Source organism: Lissotriton helveticus, chromosome 1_1, assembly GCF_964261635.1.
Source record: "Lissotriton helveticus chromosome 1_1, aLisHel1.1, whole genome shotgun sequence".
NCBI lineage: Eukaryota > Metazoa > Chordata > Amphibia > Caudata > Salamandridae > Lissotriton > Lissotriton helveticus.
Window position 1 is genome coordinate 775,792,775 of NC_136057.1, and position 20,740 is coordinate 775,813,514.

The 20,740-nt window shown below is 48.7% G+C and overlaps 1 protein-coding gene across 1 annotated transcript in view; it reads right to left on the reverse strand.

Annotated features, from left to right (window-relative positions):
- CAPZA2 (capping actin protein of muscle Z-line subunit alpha 2) overlaps window positions 1-20,740 on the reverse strand; it is a 329,387-nt gene that overhangs the window by 85,682 nt on the left and 222,965 nt on the right. The window contains exons 7-8 of the mRNA XM_078674353.1: window positions 6,763-6,841; window positions 6,480-6,551 (exon numbers count right to left, since the gene is read on the reverse strand). Coding sequence (XP_078530479.1) covers window positions 6,480-6,551; window positions 6,763-6,841 — 151 coding nt within the window. The remainder of the gene's footprint in view (window positions 1-6,479; window positions 6,552-6,762; window positions 6,842-20,740) is intronic.

Consider the following 20,740-nt stretch of genomic DNA (forward strand, 5'->3'; position numbering starts at 1 on the left):
CAAGCACGAATTGGCGATGCTCTTCCCCTCTTCCACAAGGTGTGATGCCCTCTCACGGTATTGTTCCGGGAGGTGCTTGAGCAACTGTCCCATCTCATCCCAGTGCTGGTATTGATGCCTATTCAGGAGGGCGTTGGAGTTCGCCATCCGCCAGTACGTTGCGGCGTTCCTCTCAATTTTCCTGCCAGTTAGATCCATCCTCCTGCTTTCTTGGTCAGGTGGAGGTCCAGACATTGTTGGGACGTTTGCCCTTTTCCTGGCCGTTACAGCGATTATAGAATCTGCTGTGACGGATCACTTGATGTAAGCTGGGTCCTGGGAGGAGAATTTTTATTTCTTCTCCGTCCTCGGCGTTACTGATCTGCATGTAGCCGGGTCCTTGAAGGCTTCCTTCCCCTGGTCTGTGATACTCTTGAGCATGGGCAGGAACTGGCTTCTTGTCTGTATGGGGAGCAATGTCTCGAGCAGGAAGTCTGCTTTTGGCTTCTCCTCTTCCAGCTTAACTCCATATGCTGCTGCCGCCTTTCTTACCACCTCATTGTATGCCCCAATGTCATCCGGTGGCGAAGGCCTCGAGGGGTATGTTTCCACCGCCTCCTCTGGGTTTTCGGCCTCGATGTCCTGCCATTCCTGGTCTTGGGCCGTCGAGGAACCTGAGCCGTAGCTTGACTGCTGTTCCCCGTAATCCCCTTCTGTGTGGTAGAGGTCTTCCTCCTCTTCGCGCTCCGAAGGTTCCGGAGTTTTCGGCGGCTCTTTGACGTCGAACTCCTCGAGCTCCTGTACCTCAGCGACGGTCGGTGCCGGCTTCGATGAAAAGATGAGAGGTTACAAGATCCCCTCAAAGTCCTTCTTTCTCTGAAGGATGTTCTCCATTTCGGCCTCGAGCCTTCTTTTCTTTCTCTGCGGTCTGTTCGTCGTCGAGCGTTTCGGCCGCTCTTTTCGGCGGCGGCATCGAAGCTTTCTTCGGCTCTTTTTCTTTCGACGTCGAAGGCCCTTTTTTGGGGGCTTGCTTCGATGACCTTTGCTTTTCACTGGTCTTCGGCCTCCGGGAGTCCTTCTCGGAGGATCCGCTGGGCTCTTTTTCGGAGGATGCAGCTTCGGTCGTCGATTTGTTCGGCGCCGGTGCTCCTTTTGAGGCTCTGTGCTCAGACTTTCGAGAGTCTGCCTCTGGTTTTCGAGGCCCTGTGGGAGTTTTCGGGGTCGTAGACTCTCCTACCTTATCAGGCGTTTTCTTATTGGTCTCAGCGACCGTGAAGTCATCTGGGCCTTCGGCGAGGTTGTCCTCGTCGTCGGTGGAGAGGCCAAGTTCATAAAGCGTCGGGGCTTGGCCCTTGACCTGCATCGTGTGGTGAGCCGTCCTCTGTCTTTCTCTAACTCTGAGTGTCTTCGGCTTGAAGACGGAGCAGGCGTTGCAGTCTCTGCTCTCGTGGTCGATTGGCAGGCAGAGGTTGCAGACTGGGTGCTGGTCCTTCTGTGCGAACTTGTGGTGGCAGTTCTTGCAGAATTTAAAGGGCGTCTTGTACATCCCTGCGCTCAGGGGGCCCCCTGTGTGCGCATTCCTCCAAGGACGTCGAAGATTTCGAAGTTCTCTTTTTTCTTCGTCGTCTCTTCTCTAAAGGTCCTCTTCTCTCGATCTTCTCAGGTCTTCACCGTTGAAGATTTGCTGCATTTTCTCCTTTCCTCCTCCAAAACATCTGGAGCTTCACGAGACGATTCATGTAAACAAAGAGATTCTATCAATGTGTAGAGGTGCAGAATATTTTATAATTTTTTGTTTATGTGAAATAATGGGCTCTCTCTTAGGAATGGAAAGATGAGAGCACAATGTGCTTGTTAAAATACCCCTCACACTAAAAAAATCCTTTAGTGTCATGCTTCATCATAGGGGTCTTCCCGTCCCTATAACGGGGCGGGGCGTGCTACGACCAAACGAACTACGCGGGAGCACTATAGGTGTGACAGGGCTATGTGTAGGTGCAGTGGTGTCAGTGAAGTGTAGGGACCTAGCTAGTGAATGCACAAAAATTACAAAAATTAAAAAATTCCCTGGCTAGTAGAAAAAATACATTTTATTGGTTTCTCTAGCTGGAAATATTAAAAAGGGGATGTGAGGTAGAGCAATTGCTAGCTACCGAGTCGACATGTTTCATAGGCAGTCCCCAACTGCCTACTCATCAGGACCTTTTGATGATCCCTACTGCTCGGTTCTACAGTAATAAGCCTACTGTCCTATAAATATTACAGCAAAAATAGGCTGAATATTTGTGCTTCGGGGCATGAGCTGGCCCAGGTGAAGCATGGCACCAATGATAAGTGCCAAAAAGAATGACCAGTGGTCTCTGTAAATGAAGAGAAGAAAAAGAGGAAGAAAGCACAAACAGATTCGTATTTTTACTTCTGATTATTAGATGTACATCATTAATTTGAGGTGACATTCACAAACATTGCTAATTTATCAAGATTTTGCTGTGTTCAGGGCCATTCCCTATGCCCCGTTTATTGTGCATTGGTCAATATATACCTCTTTTGGCTGGTGTATATACCAGACGTTTCATCCAGAACCATCCACCTTCACGAGACGATCCAGACCCAACGGCGGAAAAAAGAATCTGAAGATGGCGCCCAAGGGTGGTAGCTTCCGCCGGAAGCACGCCGACGTCACCGAAGGTACACCAAATGGTGGGACGTCGACGCCCACCTGGGCTACGACAAAAAAAAAAAAAAAAAAAAAAAAAAAAAAAAGAGAGAAAAAAAAGACTACGATTCCGGACCCAACCACCAGATTGCGGGATATGCACAGCATAGTGAATCGAGAAAGATTCACGCTGCAAAACTGACTGCGTCTATATGATCACTTGCCCTTGTTACAAACAGCTTGGTCACACATATAACAGGGCTGAAAGACAACATCCCATGGGGTGAGATGTCCATATAATGCTCCTGTATAGCCCACATTCTTCCATCACCAAGCTCAGCACTGACTGACATCTTTAGAGGACTTAGGACACTCTCTCACCCCGACTAAGCCATTCTTCTGGTACAGCACCTGTTACTTTTTCAGGTCACTCGCTGCACAGACTAGGGACCCATCCCTTTGTTCCCCTTTTTTCCTAATGAGTCTGTCTCCCATATGTTTCATAAGTGACCACACGAGTTTAGATTGGCTCTAGGTGGCGTATATCTACTGTCATCCCTTTGGCCCTTCTCGTGTGGTCGGGTCCTCCCTTTACACTCTTGCTAAGGCAACCCATGGAGGACACAACCATCACATTTGCACTCCTCCCCACCGTATCGCGGAAGGCAGAACTGCACTCATGCGCGACTTTTCCAAGATGACACGTCTGATTTTTGAGGGGCCATTAACAACATCCCTACAGGATGTGCCTTTGACTTTTACATTCACACTGCATGATGCTTGCTAACCAATTTGGGGTCATAACCCATTTGGCCATTGTTTGCATCTTAGCATTAGAACCTCTATGGATTTGTTGGTACTCGACCTGGCACCCCGAGCGCTACTTCTGCATACCAAACTCCATCCAACAATGCGCCTTCAGCCAAGACAGACGCTTTAGCAATTTGCTTTGTCTAGTTGCATCCGTATGGAAGCACCGGCACTTAATTCAGAACCACGCGGTGAGGTATCAAAAACACCACCCGATCTACAAGTATTACTCAGTTGCTGTGATCCCTATTTGGCCTTACAATTTGTGCGTGTATTAAAACTTTTGCAAATGCCACCGGTCTTTGTTGTCCTTTTAGGTGATATGACCGTATTGTGTATCCCTCTGATACCCTTTTTTTGGCTCAAATGTTTGTTTCTTGAACTTTGATGCCGATGTTTTGGATGGTTCCGAGTGATACCTTGGTGTCGAAGGCTTGGCCGGTGTCAATTTACCTTTCGTTGCCCGCAGCATGCCGGAACTGACCCCTTGTTGTGGCCTGGCTGCCAAATTGGGATCGAGAATATTCTCATCCTTTCTCGGCTCCAAGGCTTGTCACGGTGTTGGCCTGAACCTGTAGGTTGTGGTGCACCATGGCGGGGTATAAGTGGTGGTGCGTGTATTATTTTCTTTGCTGGGGGGGGGTAACAATCACGATACGCATCGTTTTGGAATAGTTTTTTCTTTGTCTCCATCACCTGGAGACAGTCATTTTCGACGGTCATCTGTGGATGTCGGGAAGTCTTTCCCGGCGTAGAGGTCGATATTCCTTTTACCGTAGGCCGTGTGACTGCGAATTCCGCAGAGCTTCAAAGCAAATCCATCCGATCCTGATGGCGGTAAAAATTTCTAAAAAACAATGCGTTCAGCATGCGCAATGCCTAGAGGAGGAGAAGAAACAACACACAATATCGATCATAAAACTTCCTCAAGAGAAAAATAACTTGCAGAGTCTGGGCCCAACAAGAGATGGCAGGAGTATGCATAGCATGTGCATCTGCAGTCAACACATGCTAAATCTTCTAAATCCAGTCTGGCACTTGGGGATATTTAAAAAATGAGGCATCTACGTATCCAAACGAAATGCCACATACATACATACATGTGCAGTCAGTTTGCTGAAGTCCATTCTTTTATGTCCCTATACCATGATGTCTAGCCTGGGTCCCTCAGATAAGAGTTAATATACTGTAATGCAGCTAACAGAAGGCAGAAAATAAATGTGTGCTTTTTCAATGTAATTGATATTAAGATATGTAAGGTGTTTGAGGCTGACGATAAGAGTGAAACAAGACTAAGGTAATGACTTGTATTTATTTAGTGCTACCAGTTTGTTGGATGGCAAACTTACAGGTTGCCCACGATGATCTTCGAGATTCAGTTATAACCTGGTGGCCAGTCTGCAAGGTCACCAGAGGCTATGGCTTCCTCTCCCTAGGAAGAAGGACAAATCTGCAGTGCAGAAGTACATTTATGGTAAAAACCATTCAATATTTAATAAACATTTATCTGTTAGATAACACTGGTACTTGAGGCCAACAATCTCTCTTGCGAAACATCCCACATAAGTGGACTTGTCACATGGGACAAGAGAGGGGCAAAACCACAATCTTACATGTGATCAGCAAGCTTTCTACAAGTTAGGAACACACAATGGTAGTTTATTTGCTATTAACACTTCTGTAACTCTAAATTTTGGAGTACCAACTGAGTTTAAAAAAAAAAAAACTTTTAGAATTAGGGTCATGAATTGCACCCATCTATAAACCTATATTTCTGGATACAAATAAAAGATGCATATTTTCCTTTGTGCTTGAATTTCTATTAATTTTATTGATTAGTGATACATAATTGATACACAATATTAACTCTTTGTAAGCAGCGGATCAACTGCTGGCTCTACGTTTCGCATGAGTTTGTTGAAATAAATCTTTATTTTCCTATGACTGGAGGAACCTGGGAAATAACAGTATATTAATTTTATATTTTCATGGCAAAGGTTACAAATGTAAACCTAGTCATCAATTTATCTTTTTTACCCTCATTTACTGTCAAAGTTTTGTGAATTCATTTATTAACTAGCTTTGAAAGGCGTGATGAAGCGACCCAAATGAACCTTTGTTGAATACAGAATCTTATCTCCCTTTCAGAAATGTGCCACTTTCTGGGCTCACAAATAGAGTTCGCCTCCCCCACCTTCCTTCAGCATAAAATGCATGCCGGTAAGTACCCTAAAATATAATTGATCACCCATTACAAAAGTGCAAAATAACAATAAATGATACTTATTGTTCCAGTCTTTAACCACTTCAGAAAACAGGAAAGAGGGTGATCTTAACATAGCAAAATGTTGGTTGAGGTCAATTTTAGAAACTACATACCTTTACTACATAATACTTTTACCCATTTTCAATTAAAACAAAATGACCGGTTTGGCAATTTGTTTAAGACCCCTCCAGAGGAAAACGTAAACACTGACAATTTTTAATACCCTCAACAAGTGTGGGAAAATGATGGAAATTTGTCATAATGTAATCTGTAGAAAGTTACTTGGGATAATAAGTGGACATCCCAACCGTCAAATAAAGGACCCTGCACTAAGAAGAGGGGTAAACTATAGCACTTTAAAAAGTTGCTTGTATTTGTGCAGCAACTGTCACTTATTTGAGAAAGAGAATGTGCCTTTGTCCAGTTGGAAAGGCTCAAATGTAAGCATCAATGGCTCTTACTTACTTTAAAGTCCAGACTCAAGTGAATATGAGTGGAGAGGAAGGTTCAGAGAAAACTGGTTAAGTAATCGGCTCAACCTCAAAGGCATTCAGCTTCCTGATGTAAATATTGCTAGGGAGGTTTGAAAAATCTTACCTTGGGAACCTGTAGTGATTTATTTAGGCTGATTACCTTTTTGTTTACAGGCCTGAAATATGCAGGGAGAGTCATCACAAAATAAGAAACTGTGACATTTCCACTGTTCCCGAGTAGCCTCAGGAACAGTTTTCACCCAATACATGCATACATCTAAAACAGAATACTTACAGACACTGTTAGTGATTCTTGTATATCTTTATGACTCACTAGCTGCACGTTGCCATCTTCATAATAGTGAACCTGCAAGACAAAAACAGACAATATAGTTTTTCTGCAGAAATAGATTTCCATTCAAATGTCACAGCTCCATTCAATGGGACAAAAACATAAGAAGCATTGCTTGTCTGGGGTGATTTTCTCCTTTGCAATACAGATTGTAAAGTGAAATTAAGTTAAAATTATGAAAGAGCACAGTTGAAGGTTTTCAAATGGAATCAAAGTAATAAAGTACCTGAATTTTCAAGATGCCAACCAGCTGAGTACTAGATGGGGTAATCGTAAACTTCCATTCTGACCTCCAACGACCATTCCTTAAAGATACAATATAAGGGTAAGGGTATTTAAGGAACACAAAGCCCTTTTAATAAGATGTAAAATCAGTATACACTCATATGCTTGATTTTTTATTAACATTTGATAAATGTGCTAAAAGCGTCACTTTTATTGGTGTGGTTCTAAATGATCCAAGACAATACTCTTTACACTATTTGTCTAAAGGCCCATCCTCGGCAATAGGATATACCAATTTCTATCAGAAAGCATGGTCAAAAGAACGCTTTACTTGGGGAGCGTAGGGCATAGTCTGTTACCACAGAGCAGGTATTAGCACTACAAATTATATTAGTTTTTGTTTGCTAATTTGCACCATACCTCTTCTGCATTTATAAAGTGTAAGGCAAAATACATACCTGTAACATTAGTGCTCAAATATGGAAAACATTAAATTAATGTTTACTGAATATCTCCTCAGACTGTGGAAACTTACTCTTCAAAGAAACAAAAATATTTTTACAAGAAATCATGTGAGAATTTTAGTCTCCTTTGTTTTTACATGACAGACATATCAGTCGTTGAACATTAACTACGATGGGCAACATGAGATCCTAATGAATATCCATAAACACTGAGAATAGCAAGCCCATCACCAACGAGATGTCACTACTACGGCCACAAAAAGACAGAGGTTTGCCAGACTGACTGCATCTACTGGCTGTATTTAAAGCCCCTACCGTAGCCATGGAGGCGTCTAAACTTGTGATGCGGCTGACATGGTGGAGCAGACAGACCAAACAAGTGCACCATGGCCCTACTATCTTTAAAGCACTCAAGGGCAGAGTCAGCTAATTCCACAAACCGGTAAGCGCATCAAAAGGCACATCAATCAAGGAGGAGCAGACACCACCAGAGACGCCCAAAGACCTCATCCAGGCATGTAGTCCAACGGCTACATTGAATGGTAAATTAGACATCACGGCTGTCTTAAATGGCTTGTATGAGAGTGAGACGTAAATCTTCCAGGACACCAGGTAAGATTTGAACAACAGAATCCCAAAGGGCATGTGTATTACGCCACAGGAGGCAGGTGGTATTCACCAAATGCAGGGTCAAGCTGGTGAAAGAAAAAAGTGCTTTGATTCCCGGTCTGGTGGAGTGGTACAGAATACATTTGATTTGACCATACTTACTGAGGTGTGCACGTCAAGGATCTCTGGCTTTGGGTGTCGAGTAAATAAAAAGAGGAATATCGTGGGTCGGGCGATAGCTTTGTAAAATATGTTTGTAAACTTGTAATATGTTTACAGGAGGTCCAGAATGGGGTTTCATGCAGGCCTCCAGAAGGTGTCTGTAAGAGTCATTAAATGCGGGTAATGGCTCTTTATTGGTTTGAATAGGCTGGAGCACCTCAGTGAGGATATTGGTTTTCACCTCCATTATGAGCAACTGTAGGTGAAGGACCTGGGCCGCCCTGAACAGAACCATTGCAAAGGTGGTGCTATTCTCTGCCATCCTCTATGGCAGGACCTGGTAGAGAAACTAGTGGAGAATCTGGTGAGGGGTGCAGACCACTGGCATCCTGGAGGTCTTCATATCAGTTATCATTGCTCTATGGTTGGGCAATTTTATCTCCAGGCTCATAGGGGACGTTATTAAATTCCGTTTCAAAATAAGCCATATAGTGTGTGGGTTCTTTCATGTTGGAAGGCAGTGAATCGAAATGTCAGATAGGACACCAAAAGGCTGCAGCTCAGTTGGATCATGGTGCAGACTCAGTCGAAGTCAAAGTGGTACAGACTCCGAGTAAGGGGGCGAAATGGGATGTACTTTGTTGGTCAGCGCTGATACTCCATGATCCAGTGTGGGTTGCAGCACAAGGATCAAAGTTGGCATTGAAGCCAGAACGTAGCCTGTAGCAAATCCAGAGGGTCCAACTGGTACAGAGGGTGGACTTGCTGGCAGAGTTCCAGATAGAGGATCGGAGTCGTTAATGAGTCAAACAGACGCAGCATGTGGCTCCACAAAACTCTTGAATTTACTGTACAGTTGCTGATGGAAACAAAAATTCAGGTTGGCTCGGAACAGAGGTCATAATCAGCTCTGAAGGCGATAGGCTTCAGGAGCCAGAAGTGGACATGCTACTGCCATCTCTGGAGTACAAACACTAGTAAAGACAATAGGTGTTGCCTTTATGTTCTACTGGTTTTGCAAGTGCTTTTTTGCAATGCGGAGAGGCATCTGTAAAGAGCAATACTTTTCCCAATGCTGCTTAGTAACAGCAAGAAATAAAAAATGAATTTGTAGACACAAGCATGCGTAACCACGCATGCCAACCTAAGGAATGATACATGCCATTGTCTTTAATTTTTTTATTGACTGACCTTAGATGGCAGGCATGACAGATTGGTCAATTAAACAATACAGAGATACAATCTAAGTGTGTGAAAACACTTGTGTAGGGATATACATTTTTTAAATTTTTTCAAAAAGAAGAATGGTGGGAATGTGGGGAAATGGATGACGCAGGGGTACCAGGGAGAACCAAACATTGGCTGGGGAAGGGGAGCGCATAAGAGATAGCAACATAGGAGGTGGGGGAGAAGTATGAGATGTTAACACAGAGTGCATGGCGTGTGTGCCAGAGCAGAAGTGCACAGGCAAGAAAGCAGGCAGCCATGAGGGAGAGAGCAAGCACAAAGGGGGATAGGGGAGCAGAGAAGCATAAGAGGAAGAGCTAGAAAACCCATTGTAGGAAGCTGACCAAGTATATATAATATCAAAGTAAGGCATAGTGTGCTGAGTCCAGTGGATCCCCAGAGGCTTAAGTAGATAACACTAAAAGCTCCATTAGTGGTAGTATGTTCGACCAGCGAGGATTTACAGAGGGCTGTGTTAAGCATTTGTCATGCCCATTCAGGCAAGAAATTATTACGCACACTTGAAGACTGAATCCAAGACAAATTGTTTTGTATAAAAAAAGTTATTACTTTGTTATTTTATTTTAGAACCAAGTGGAACTGTTGCAGGTAAGTAACAGTTTCAAGAATAGTAATACTATAAAAAATTAAGTAGGATTTGTCTATCAAAGGCAATAGGAATACTTTACAGTATGAGAAACACTTATAGGCGTCGTCCTCTTCGCATGCTCTTTCAGCTGGAGATAGGCCGGTAGGGCTGGGGCCAAGTCAGTCGTCATCTTCAAGCTTTACTGCACGGCGTCTTGTTCTTTGTCCTTCTTTGCAAGTTGCAGGAATCTGAGGATCAATGTTCAAGGGTGCCCCTAAATACTGAATTTAGGGGCGATACAGGTTCTGGCAGCCGTTAGTCACCTAGGTCCAGGGCACTTTAGGGGTGTTCCTGGCCAAGGTGAGGGTGGGGGGGGGGGGAGGAACACACCTTTCCTGACTAATTTTCCTGCCAACCTTGCTGCCAAAAGCGGGGCTTGGTCAGGGGGCGGGCATCTTCATTAGCTGGAGAGCCTCATGTCTGCATACCAAAGAGCAGGAAGCCTTTGAGGCTCGCAACCCTGAATGCTGTTCCTCCTTAGGGGTAAGTGAGAAGCACCTCCACCCCAAGCAGGCTTTATTCCTGACCCCCAACAGCACAAGGGCTCCCACCTCAGGGGGTCAGAAACATGTCTGCATGTAGCAGGCTGGTGCAGACCAGTCAGGTGCACACTAGAGAGTTGGTTGTTTTTCAGGGGGCATCTGTAAGATGCCCTCTGAGTGCAATTTGTGATAAATCCAACACTGTAATCGGTGTGGGCTTATTATAGTGGGGAGTTTCAATCCAAACTCCGTAGCATTCAGTAAAGCCATCATGGAGCTGTGGACTTTGTAACGGCAAACTCCCAGCCCATGTACTCAATATGGCTCCACCGCACTTACAATGTATGTGAATGGGCGCAGACAATGTAGGGGCATATTGCTCATGCAGCTATGCCCTCACCTGGGGTATAGTGCACCATGAATAGGGCTTTGAGGCCTGCTAGAGGGGTGACTTACCTATGCTACAGGCAGTGGTTTGTGGGCATGGCACAAAGGAATATTTGCCTTGTTGACTCCTAGATTTTGTCAGCACCAAAACACGTAGACTGCAATGTAAGTGTGCATGCATTTGGTGAGGGGTCTCTGAGGATGGCACAATGCATGCTGTAGCCCTTAGAGACCCTCTCCGGTCACAAGGCCCTTGGTACCAGGGGTACCTTGTACAAGAGGCTTACATGTGGGTCAGAGGTTTGGCAACTGTGAAAACAATTATTCAGTTTTGGGAAAGACCACAGTTATATTATTATGTTATATCCATTTATAGCGCGCTCGGATACTCATGAGTGTTCCGGCGCAATGCCAAAGGGGGGCTGAAAGAAGCTATCAAGCAAAGAGATGGGTCTTAAGTTTCCTTTTGAACACAGCTGGGTCCTGGATAGACCGCAAGGCAAGGGGGAGGGTGTTTCAGGCCACACTAGCCTTCACCACAAAAGAACTGCCCCCTAGCCTCTGAAACTTGAACCGCGGAACCCGGACAAAGCAAAGGGACATGGATCGAAGAGCTCGCGAAGGAACATAGAAAGAGAAACGCCTCTGAAGATAGAGGGGGTCACACCCGTGAAGAGCACGATGGGCGAGAACCAGAGATTTAAACTTGACCCTGTCCACCAAGGGGAGCCAATGAAGAGAGCGCAGTTCCTTGCCGAAATGCCAAATAGCCATGTGGCTGCCGTATTCTGAACCACCTGAAGCCTTTTGAGCAGGTAGCCAGGAGCGCCAGCGTAAAGGGCATTAGCGTAATCTAAACGTGACAGAATCAAAGCACTCGTAACAGTTTCTTTAGCTGCCTGCGGAAGCAGTGGGAAAAAATTCCTGAGTCTTAAGAAGGCCGAAGCAACAGCCGGCCAGTTTCTTATTGTGTGTCGAAAAGGAAAGACTCTCATCGAACCAAACGCCCAGGTTTTTAGAGGGCTGACCCATGGAAAAGGGCAGCGGAAAGTCAGGCGGCCACAGCTGCTCTCGGAAGTCAGAGGGGAACTTGCCAAATAGTAAGATCTCCGACTACTGTTCATTGCTCTTAAGCTGTGCATCAGCCAACCATTTAAAAATAGAGGCAAGGCACTGTTGTGCGGCTGAAACGGAGTCTGTAGTTTTATCCCAGGTAAAAGCCGGGTATCGTCCGCATAGGCCATCACCTTAGCACCAAGCTCCTCTGCCAGATACATCAATGGCGTAACATAGATGTTGAAGAGGAGAGGGCTAAGGGAGAAACCCTGTGGGACTCCAGTAGTAACCAACTGAGGGGAGGAGGAGAAGGGAGGGAGCCATATCTGCTCAACACGCCCCTCCAGAAAAGACCTAAGCCAGCCCAAAATTGCACAGTTACTGGTAACTTGATTGGCAGAGACCCAGTGCAGAACTCAAAGTGCATCAGATATCAGGCAAAAAAAGTGAGGTACCCCTGCAAAAAGGGGCACTTTCCTACACACATGCACTCTAAAGGAGCGCTTCATCAAAAAGAAAAAAGTTGTTCTAGAAAACTAAGTAGTGGAAGGACATAGGTCAGCGAGGGAAAAGAAATGGGAAAGTGGGGGTGGTCCACATGAGCGAAACACAAGCTGAACAAGGAAAGCCTTAGAAAAAGAAGCAAGCAAAGGAGACCAGGAACAAAGCAATGTGCTAGATGTAAGCCTCTGTAAGTTCTTGGTAAGCCTATTATAGTTTTTTTTTTTGCTTGCGCCATCTGATGGGTTCGACCTTAAAAGGTCCTTCAATCAACTATCAAGAGGGTTGTTTTCTAAACAGTCTAAAACTATGCTCGATCTATTTACTGTATTACAGGTGTGCATAAGACAGTGTCACATAATGGATGAATTATATCTGAAATCAGTGAGGACAGAAATAAGACGGCCAGAAGTAGAAAATATAAAACTTTTCAGTACAAATTATAAAAATGTCAATAAGACAACGAATGTATGTATTCATAAAATATGTGCACAGTTATCTCAGACAGAAGAACCTGTCACTTGCCAGTCAACAGTCACAGTCAACTTTCCTCAAAACAACAGCTACCCCTCAACTTTGACAAAATAATCTCTTGTTGTCCAAGATCAGAGAAGAGCTATACCACGCTCTGCTAAGCAATGCCTGGATAGATATGGAGCAGTCTGATTGTAGGCTACCATTCACTTTGTCTACACAGACACATGCATACATCTATTCATTCCAGAGAGCTTAGGGTGTAGAGCTGTTAAAGGAGCCTCAAGGAAAAAGAGCCTCAAGACTACTTTGGTTGGGCAGGAAAAAGGGGGACATGAAGACATGGTACAGGGGACGCTCAGACAGAGGGACACTCACAATTGAGCAACACTGGCCAGAGAAACATCAGACTCAACAAAATACTAATGTTGCACTTAAGAACGCTGGTAACAAATCAGGACAGAGACGGATCTTTTGCAACTACAAAGAAGGAGGGAAAAGAAAACCTAGTATGGTACGAGTCTAGCAGAATCCTTGTCTGGAAGAACAGAACCCAAATAAGAAACAGAAGATACAGTTACACTGCAATAGAAACACCTGTTTGGAAGCATACATTACCATTATTGCTACTTCATTGCCACTCTGATTTAGGTTAAGTGGGGGACCTGAACGCCCACTGTGAACTATGATCCAGCAACAGTCCAATACATACTCAACATTTACACTGGGTATATTGTACTGTTGCAAAACCCTCTCCCACCCATTATGAACACCTGCATGTATATGTTCAAAACAACCCACGCACCCACATCAATGCAGTTGGGGAGTAGCAAGCCAATGTCTGGACAAAGCACTAAAAGGCTAAGAATCAATCAATCAATCAATCAGGTCATTTGTAGAGCGCGCTACTCACCCGTAGGGTCTCAAGGCGCTGGGTTGGGGGGGGGGGGGGGTGCCGTTACTGCTCGAACAGCCAGGTCTTGAGCTTCTTCCTGAAGGAGAGGTGGTCTTGGGTCAGGCGTAGGTCGGTCGGGAGTGAGTTCCAGGTCTTGGCGGCCAGGTAGGAGAAGGACCTTCCTCCTGTTGTTGCTCTTCGGATGCGGGGGACGGCGGCGAGGGCGTGGCTGGTTGATCTGAGGGGGCGCCTGGGAGTGTAGAAGTTGATCCGGTTGTTGAGGTAGCTCGGGCCTTGGTCGTGTAGGGCTTTGTGTGCGTGGGTGAGGAGACGGAAGGTGATTCTCTTGTTGACCGGGAGCCAATGCAGATCTCTCAGGTGTCCGGAGATGTGGCTGCGTCGGGGGATGTCGAGGATGAGTCTGGCCGAGGCGTTCTGAATCCGCTGGAGTCTCTTCTGGAGCTTGGCGGTGGTACCGGCGTAAAGGGCGTTGCCGTAGTCCAGTCGGCTGGTGACGAGGGCCTGGGTGACCGTCTTCCTCGTGTCGGTGGGGATCCACCGGAAGATCTTGCGTAGCATGCGCAGGATGTTGAAGCAAGACGAGGAGACGGCGTTTACTTGTCTGGTCATGGAGAGGGAGGAGTCCAGGATGAAGCCCAGGTTACGAGCGTGGTCCGTCGGTTTGGGTGCGGTGCCCAGGGCGGGGGGCCACCAGGAGTCGTCCCAGGCAGAGGGCGAGGAGCCCAGGATGAGGACCTCCGTCTTGTCCGAGTTCAGTTTCAGGCGGCTGGTCGTCATCCATTCGGCTACCTCTCTCATCCCTTCGTGCAGGTTGGCTCTGGCGGTGGCGGGGTCGTTGGTCAGGGAGAGGATCAGCTGGGTGTCGTCGGCGTAGGAGATTATGTTGAGGTTGTGTTGGCCGCGAGGGGGCTCATGTAGACGTTGAAGAGGGTGGGGCTCAGTGAGGATCCTCGAGGGACGCCGCAGATGACTTCGGTGGCCTCTGACTTGTACGGTGGTAGGCGGACTCTCTGTGTTCTTCCGTCGAGGAAGGAGGTGATCCATTCCAGTGCCTTGTCCTGGATTCCGATGTTGCCAAGGCGCTGTACTAGTGTGCGGTGGCAGACGGTGTCGAAGGCCGCGGAGAGGTCTAGGAGGATGAGGGCCGCTGTTTCTCCGTTGTCCATCAGAGTTCGTATGTCATCGGTGGCAGCGATGAGGGCGGTCTCGGTGCTGTGGTTCGCCCGGAAGCCAGACTGTGAGGGGTCGAGGGATCCGTTCGTCTCGAGGAAGGCTGCCAGCTGATTGTTGACGGTCTTCTCGATGACTTTGGCCGGGAACGGGAGGAGCGAGATGGGACGGTAGTTCTTGAGGTCGGTGGGGTCTGCTGTGGGTTTCTTGAGAAGAGCGCTGAGATCGGCGTGCTTCCAGCTCTCAGGGAAGGTGGCGGTGTCGAAGGAAGTGTTGATGATGTCCCGCAGGTGGGGTGCGATGACAGCGTCGGCCTTGTTGAAGACGTGGTGAGGGCAGGGGTCAGTTGGAGATCCGGAATGGATGGAGTTCATTGTGCGGATGGTGTCTTCGGTGTTGATCGGAGTCCAGGTGCGGAGGATGGTGGTGGGTGGCGTTGTTGCGGTCGTGGCTTGCGTAGGTTGGTTGCTGAAGCTGTTGTGTATGTCCGCGATCTTGTTGTGGAAGTAGGAGGCGAGGGAGTTGCAGAGGTCTTGCGACGGGGTGATGTCATTGCTTCCGGCGTTGGGGTTGGAGAGCTCTTTCACGATGTTGAAGAGTTCCTTGCAGTTGTGTGCGTTGTTGTCCAGCCGGTCCTTGTATGTATTTTTCTTGGTGGCGCGGATCAGCTGGTGGTGTTTACGGGTGGCGAGCTTGAGGGTGGTCATGTTGTCCGTGGTTGGCTCCCTTCTCCAGGCTTTCTCGAGGGCTCGGCAGTTCTTCTTGGAGCTCTTTAGTTCGTCGGTGAACCATGGTGTTTTTCTGCTGCAGGGTCTGCTGGGTGGGGTTCTCAGTGGGGCGAGTTCGTCCGCGCAGTTGCTGATCCACTTCGTGAGGTTGTCGGCGGCCTGGCTGGGGTTCGCTGAGCTGGCCGGAGGGTGCTGGCTCAGGGAAGCGGTGAGCTGGTCGGCTGTGATCTTGTTCCAGCTTCTTCGGGCAACCTGTTGCTGGTAGTGGTGGATCGTCGATCTCTTGAAGGTGAAGTGGACGCAGCTGTGGTCCGTCCAGTAGAGTCCTGTTGCGTGGCTGAAGGTGACGTCGTTGCTGGATGAGAAGACGGCGTCGAGTGTGTGTCCGGCGTAGTGGGTGGGGGTGGTCACCAGTTGCTTGAGTCCGAGGTTGGCGAGGTTGTCCAGCAGGGTGGTGGTGTTGCGGTCGTTGTTGTTCTCCAGGTGGAAGTTGAGGTCTCCCAGGAGGATGTAGTCGGCGGAGGGGAGGGCATGCGGGCTGACGAAGTCGGCGATGTCCTCGCTGAATTGTGTGCGTGGCCCCGGGGGTCGGTAGATCAGGGTGCCTCTGAGGGTGGTCTTCGGGTTGGTGTGGATCTGGAAGTGCAGGTGTTCAGCGGTGGTTAGGGTGTCGTCGGTGTTGGTCGCGATGCGGATGGTGTCTTTGTGGATGATGGCGATGCCTCCTCCCGTCTGGTTGGCGGTGCGGTCCCTCCGGATGATCTTGTAGCCCTCCGGGATGGCGATGGCGATGTCGGGAGCTGAGGAGGCGTTCATCCAGGTCTCGGTGAGGAAGGCAACGTCAGGGGCGGTGGTGTCGAGGAGGTTCCAGAGTTCTACGGCGTGTCTGTGGACGGAGCGGGTGTTGAGCAGGATGCACTTGAGGTGGCTGCTGGTGGTGTTCGGTTTGGCGGGTGCTGGTGCAGGGTGTGCCCGGATGCAGGTGAACTTGCAGGCGTGGCAGCTGAAGGGTCCGTGGGTGTGCTTCGGGGCGGCTTGGACATCCTGGGATGCGGCCGGTGTTGAGTGCGATGAGATCGGCGGCGGTGTAGGTTCGTCGGGTCGGCTTCCGTCGGTGGGGGCCAGGGGTCCTGGCGCTGGTCGCGATCCGGTCGCGGACGGGCGCAGACGGGCTTACCTTTGGCGCGCCTTCGGCGCACAATCGGCGCGCCCGCTGCGCGTCACCGCTGCGCGTTCGCGCGGTCGCCATATAAGGCGAAGTGCGCGGGTGGGCGGAGCAGCTGGGAGGCGGGAGCGGGGAGGGAACAGAAGGCAAAAAGGGGCGGGGTCGGCGGTAGTGGCGGGAAGCGGGGGCGGCGAGGGAGGCGGGAAACAGAGCGGGCAGCGATTAAAGATGGACACAAATTACGCTAACACGGGAAAAAAGACAAAAAAATAGGCAGGCAAGCACAAATGATTGGGAAAAACAGGCTTAACAGGGGAAAAAGACTAAACAAGGCAGACAAGCACAAATGATTGGGAAAAACAGGCTTAACAGGGGAAAAAGATTAAACAAGGCAGACAAGCACAAATGATTGGGAAAAACAAGCTTAACACGGGGAAGAGATTAGCAAATAAAAACAGGCACAAATGATTGAAAAGAGGAAACGAGACGGACGGCAGCAGGGTCAGTCGGCAGCGAGGCAGCTAGGCACAGCGAGGGGGCACACGCAGCAGCTGGTGGCCGTGCGGCGCGGGGGTGTCCCACAAGTGGGTCACACTCACCTGTGTCGCACGGTCGCCATATAAGGCCAAGTGCGCGGGTGGGCGGAGCAGCTGGGAGGCGGGAGCGGGGAGGGAACAGAAGGCAAAAAGGGGCGGGGTCGGCGGTAGTGGCGGGAAGCGGGGGCGGCGAGGGAGGCGGGAAACAGAGCGGGCAGCTTTTAAAGATGGACACAAATTACGCTAACACGGGAAAAAAGACTAAAAAATAGGCAGGCAAGCACAAATGATTTGGAAAAACAGGCTTAACAGGGGAAAAAGACTAAACAAGGCAGACAAGCACAAATGATTGGGAAAAACAGGCTTAACAGGGGAAAAAGATTAAACAAGGCAGACAAGCACAAATGATTGGGAAAAACAAGCTTAACACGGGGAAGAGATTAGCAAATAAAAACAGGCACAAATGATTGAAAAGAGGAAACGAGACGGACGGCAGCAGGGTCAGTCGGCAGCGAGGCAGCTAGGCACAGCGAGGGGGCACACGCAGCAGCTGGTGGCCGTGCGGCGCGGGGGTGTCCCACAAGTTATGGACATTGCACTACCCAAACATGAAATACCACAAAAATAAACAGGTGTGAGAAATGGGTTCTACCTCATTTAATTTCTCAGATTTTTCACTTTTTGAGCTACCTTGCTTATGGACTTCTGTCATTAGGAAGTCTCACCCACTATAAGCTCTGTTATAATGGTTTGGGGTGCTAATTACCAGTGTACACCTTTTAAGATCAGGTCCACTGATGTACAAATAAGGTAAGTGACTGAGGTAGCTGCACTTGAACACTTGTGTGCATGCGTGTGCAAATGTGGGCGGGCAGAGCATATGAGACTTCAGGTAGCCTGTCGCAGAAGAGACCCTTCAGGGGTTGGTGCTGACCTGTGCAGGCGTTATAGTAGAAGTGGACATTAATACTGAGTGTATGTACATCTGTAGTGCTTCATTGAAATAAACCAGAAGGATGAAATCTGCACCAAACTACTATTTCAGCCCAGTTTGGCCAAGAGACTGTTAATAATATGGTAAATTGGGGTACCAAATGCAGACCGGTTATTGATTTTTGACATACTGCAATTCTTATGGCACTTAAAGATTTATCATTTCTCGCTTAGCGTCTAATGAGTTTTAGGCCTTTGAGTCACCCTGCTGGGCTACAGTAATTACTCTGTTGGCCAGCTGGATGGTCAAAGGCCTCCATAACCTATACGACCATTAGTCAATAAAAGGCTTTCTTCGTGGAGAGGGTAGGGAAAGCATCTGCATGTGCTAATTACGTTTCACCCTGTCATTGGCAAGGGAAGGCTCAACTCCATAAACAAAGGAGAGCAGCTAAACCTCTGGAGCCAGTCCCTGGAGGGGTTACCCATTTATGTAAAGAAAACAGGCAACTGTGGCAGTTAAGGGCTGGGTTTAGGCTCTCAGACAAGGTCTTTCAACAGTCAACTAGGCAAAATCAGAGGAATACCCAGATGGAAGAGAGAATACCCCGACTCCTGTAGAGATGGCTCCAGAACATTTAGACTTCAGTTAACAACCAGGGACTGGGATTTGTTTTCCAGATAGTGGCACTGGCAGCCTATACACCCAGGAGGACAGTGGAGGGATAGATTCACTGGGCGAGGACCCTTGATGTTTAACATTCTGGAGAGAGACCAGAGCCATGTGCTCTGTAAGCAGCCAAAGGAGACCATGGGACCCGGAGGGTGCAGTGTTTGTATAATTGGTGCACTGTATTGTAGTTATAAGGTCAGGGCTGCCCTAGGGGTGTGAACTGTTGGGAGGGTGTCCACTTACATTATTTTTCAACAGACATCATGTATACATGTGTAAATGAATGTGTAATACTGTGTGTGTGTTTGTGTGGTGTGTGTGTGTTTGTGTGGTGTGTGTGGCTGGTGTGTGGTGTGTGTGTGTGTGTGTGTGTGTGTGTGGGTGGTGTGTGTGTGTGTGGGTGGTGTGTGTGTGGGTGTGGGTGGTGTGTGTGTGTGGTTTGTGTGTGTGTGGTTTGTGTGTGGGTGGTGTGTGTGGGTGGTGTGTGTGGGTGGTGTGTGTGGGTGGTGTGTGTGGGTGGTGTGTGTGGGTGTGTGTGTGGTGTGTGTGGGTGTGTGTGTGTGGGTGTGTGTGTGTGGGTGGTGTGTGGTGTGTGGGTGGGTGTGGGTGGTGTGTGGTGTGTGGGTGGGTGTGTGTGTGTGGGTGGTGTGTGTGTGTGGTGTGTGTGTGTGTGTGGTGTGTGGGTGTGTGTGTGGGTGGTGTGTGTGTGTGTGTGTGGTGTGTGTGTGTGTGTGGGGTGTGTGGGTGGTGTGTGGTGTGTGGGTGGTGTGTGTGTGTGTGTGTGTGGGTGGTGCGTGTGTGGGTGGTGTGTGTTTGGGTGGTGTGTGTGAGGTTGGTGTGTGTGGCTGGTGTGTGGTGTGTGTGGTGTGTGTGGTGTGTGGTGTGGGTGGTGTGGGTGGTGTGTGTGTGTGGGTGGTGTGTGTGTGGGTGGTGTGTGGTGTGGGTGGTGTGTGGTGTGTGTGTGTGGGTGGTGTGTGTGTGTGGGTGGTGTGTGATGTGTGTGGTGTGTGGTGTGGTGTGTGGGTGGTGTGTGTGTGTGGGTGGTGTGTGTGTGTGGTGTGTGTGTGTGGGTGGTGTGTGTGTGGGTGGTGTGTGTGTGGGTGGTGTGTGTGTGGGTGGTGTGTGTGTGGGTGGTGTGTGTGGGTGGTGTGTGTGTGGGTGGTGTGTGTGTGGGTGGTGTGTGTGTGTGTGTGGTGTGTGTGTGGGTGGTTTGTGTGTGGGTGGTTTGTGTGTGGGTGGTTTGTGTGTGGGTGGTTTGTGTGTGGGTGGTTTGTGTGTGGGTGGTGTGTGTGTGGGTGGTGTGTGTGTGGGTGGTGTGTGTGTGGGTGGTGTGTGTGGGTGGTGTGTGTGGGTGGTGTGTGTGGGTGGTGTGTGTGGGTGGGTGGTGTGGGTGGTGTGTGTGGTGTGTGTGTGGCGTGTGTGTGTGTGTGGTGTGTGTGTGTGTGTGGGTGGTGTGTGGGTGGTGTGTGTGTGTGTGTGTGTGGGTGGTGTGTGTGTGGTGTGTGTGGTGTGTGGGAGGTTGGTGTGTGTGGCTGGTGTGTGGTGTGTGTGTGTGGGTGGTGTGTGTGTGTGGGTGGTGTGTGTGTGTGGCTGGTGTGTGGTGTGTGGGTGGTGTGTGTGGTGTGTGGGTGGTGTGTGTGTGGGTGGTGTGTGTGTGGGTGGTGTGTGTGTGGGTGGTGTGTGTGTGGGTGGTGTGTGTGTGGGTGGTGTGTGTGTGTGGGTGGTGTGTGTGTGTGGTGTGTGTGTGTGGGGGGGTGGTGTGTGTGGGTGGTGTGTGTGTAGGTGGTGTGTGTGTGTGGGTGGTGTGTGTGTGTGTGGTGTGTGTGTTTGGGTGGTGTGTGTGTGTG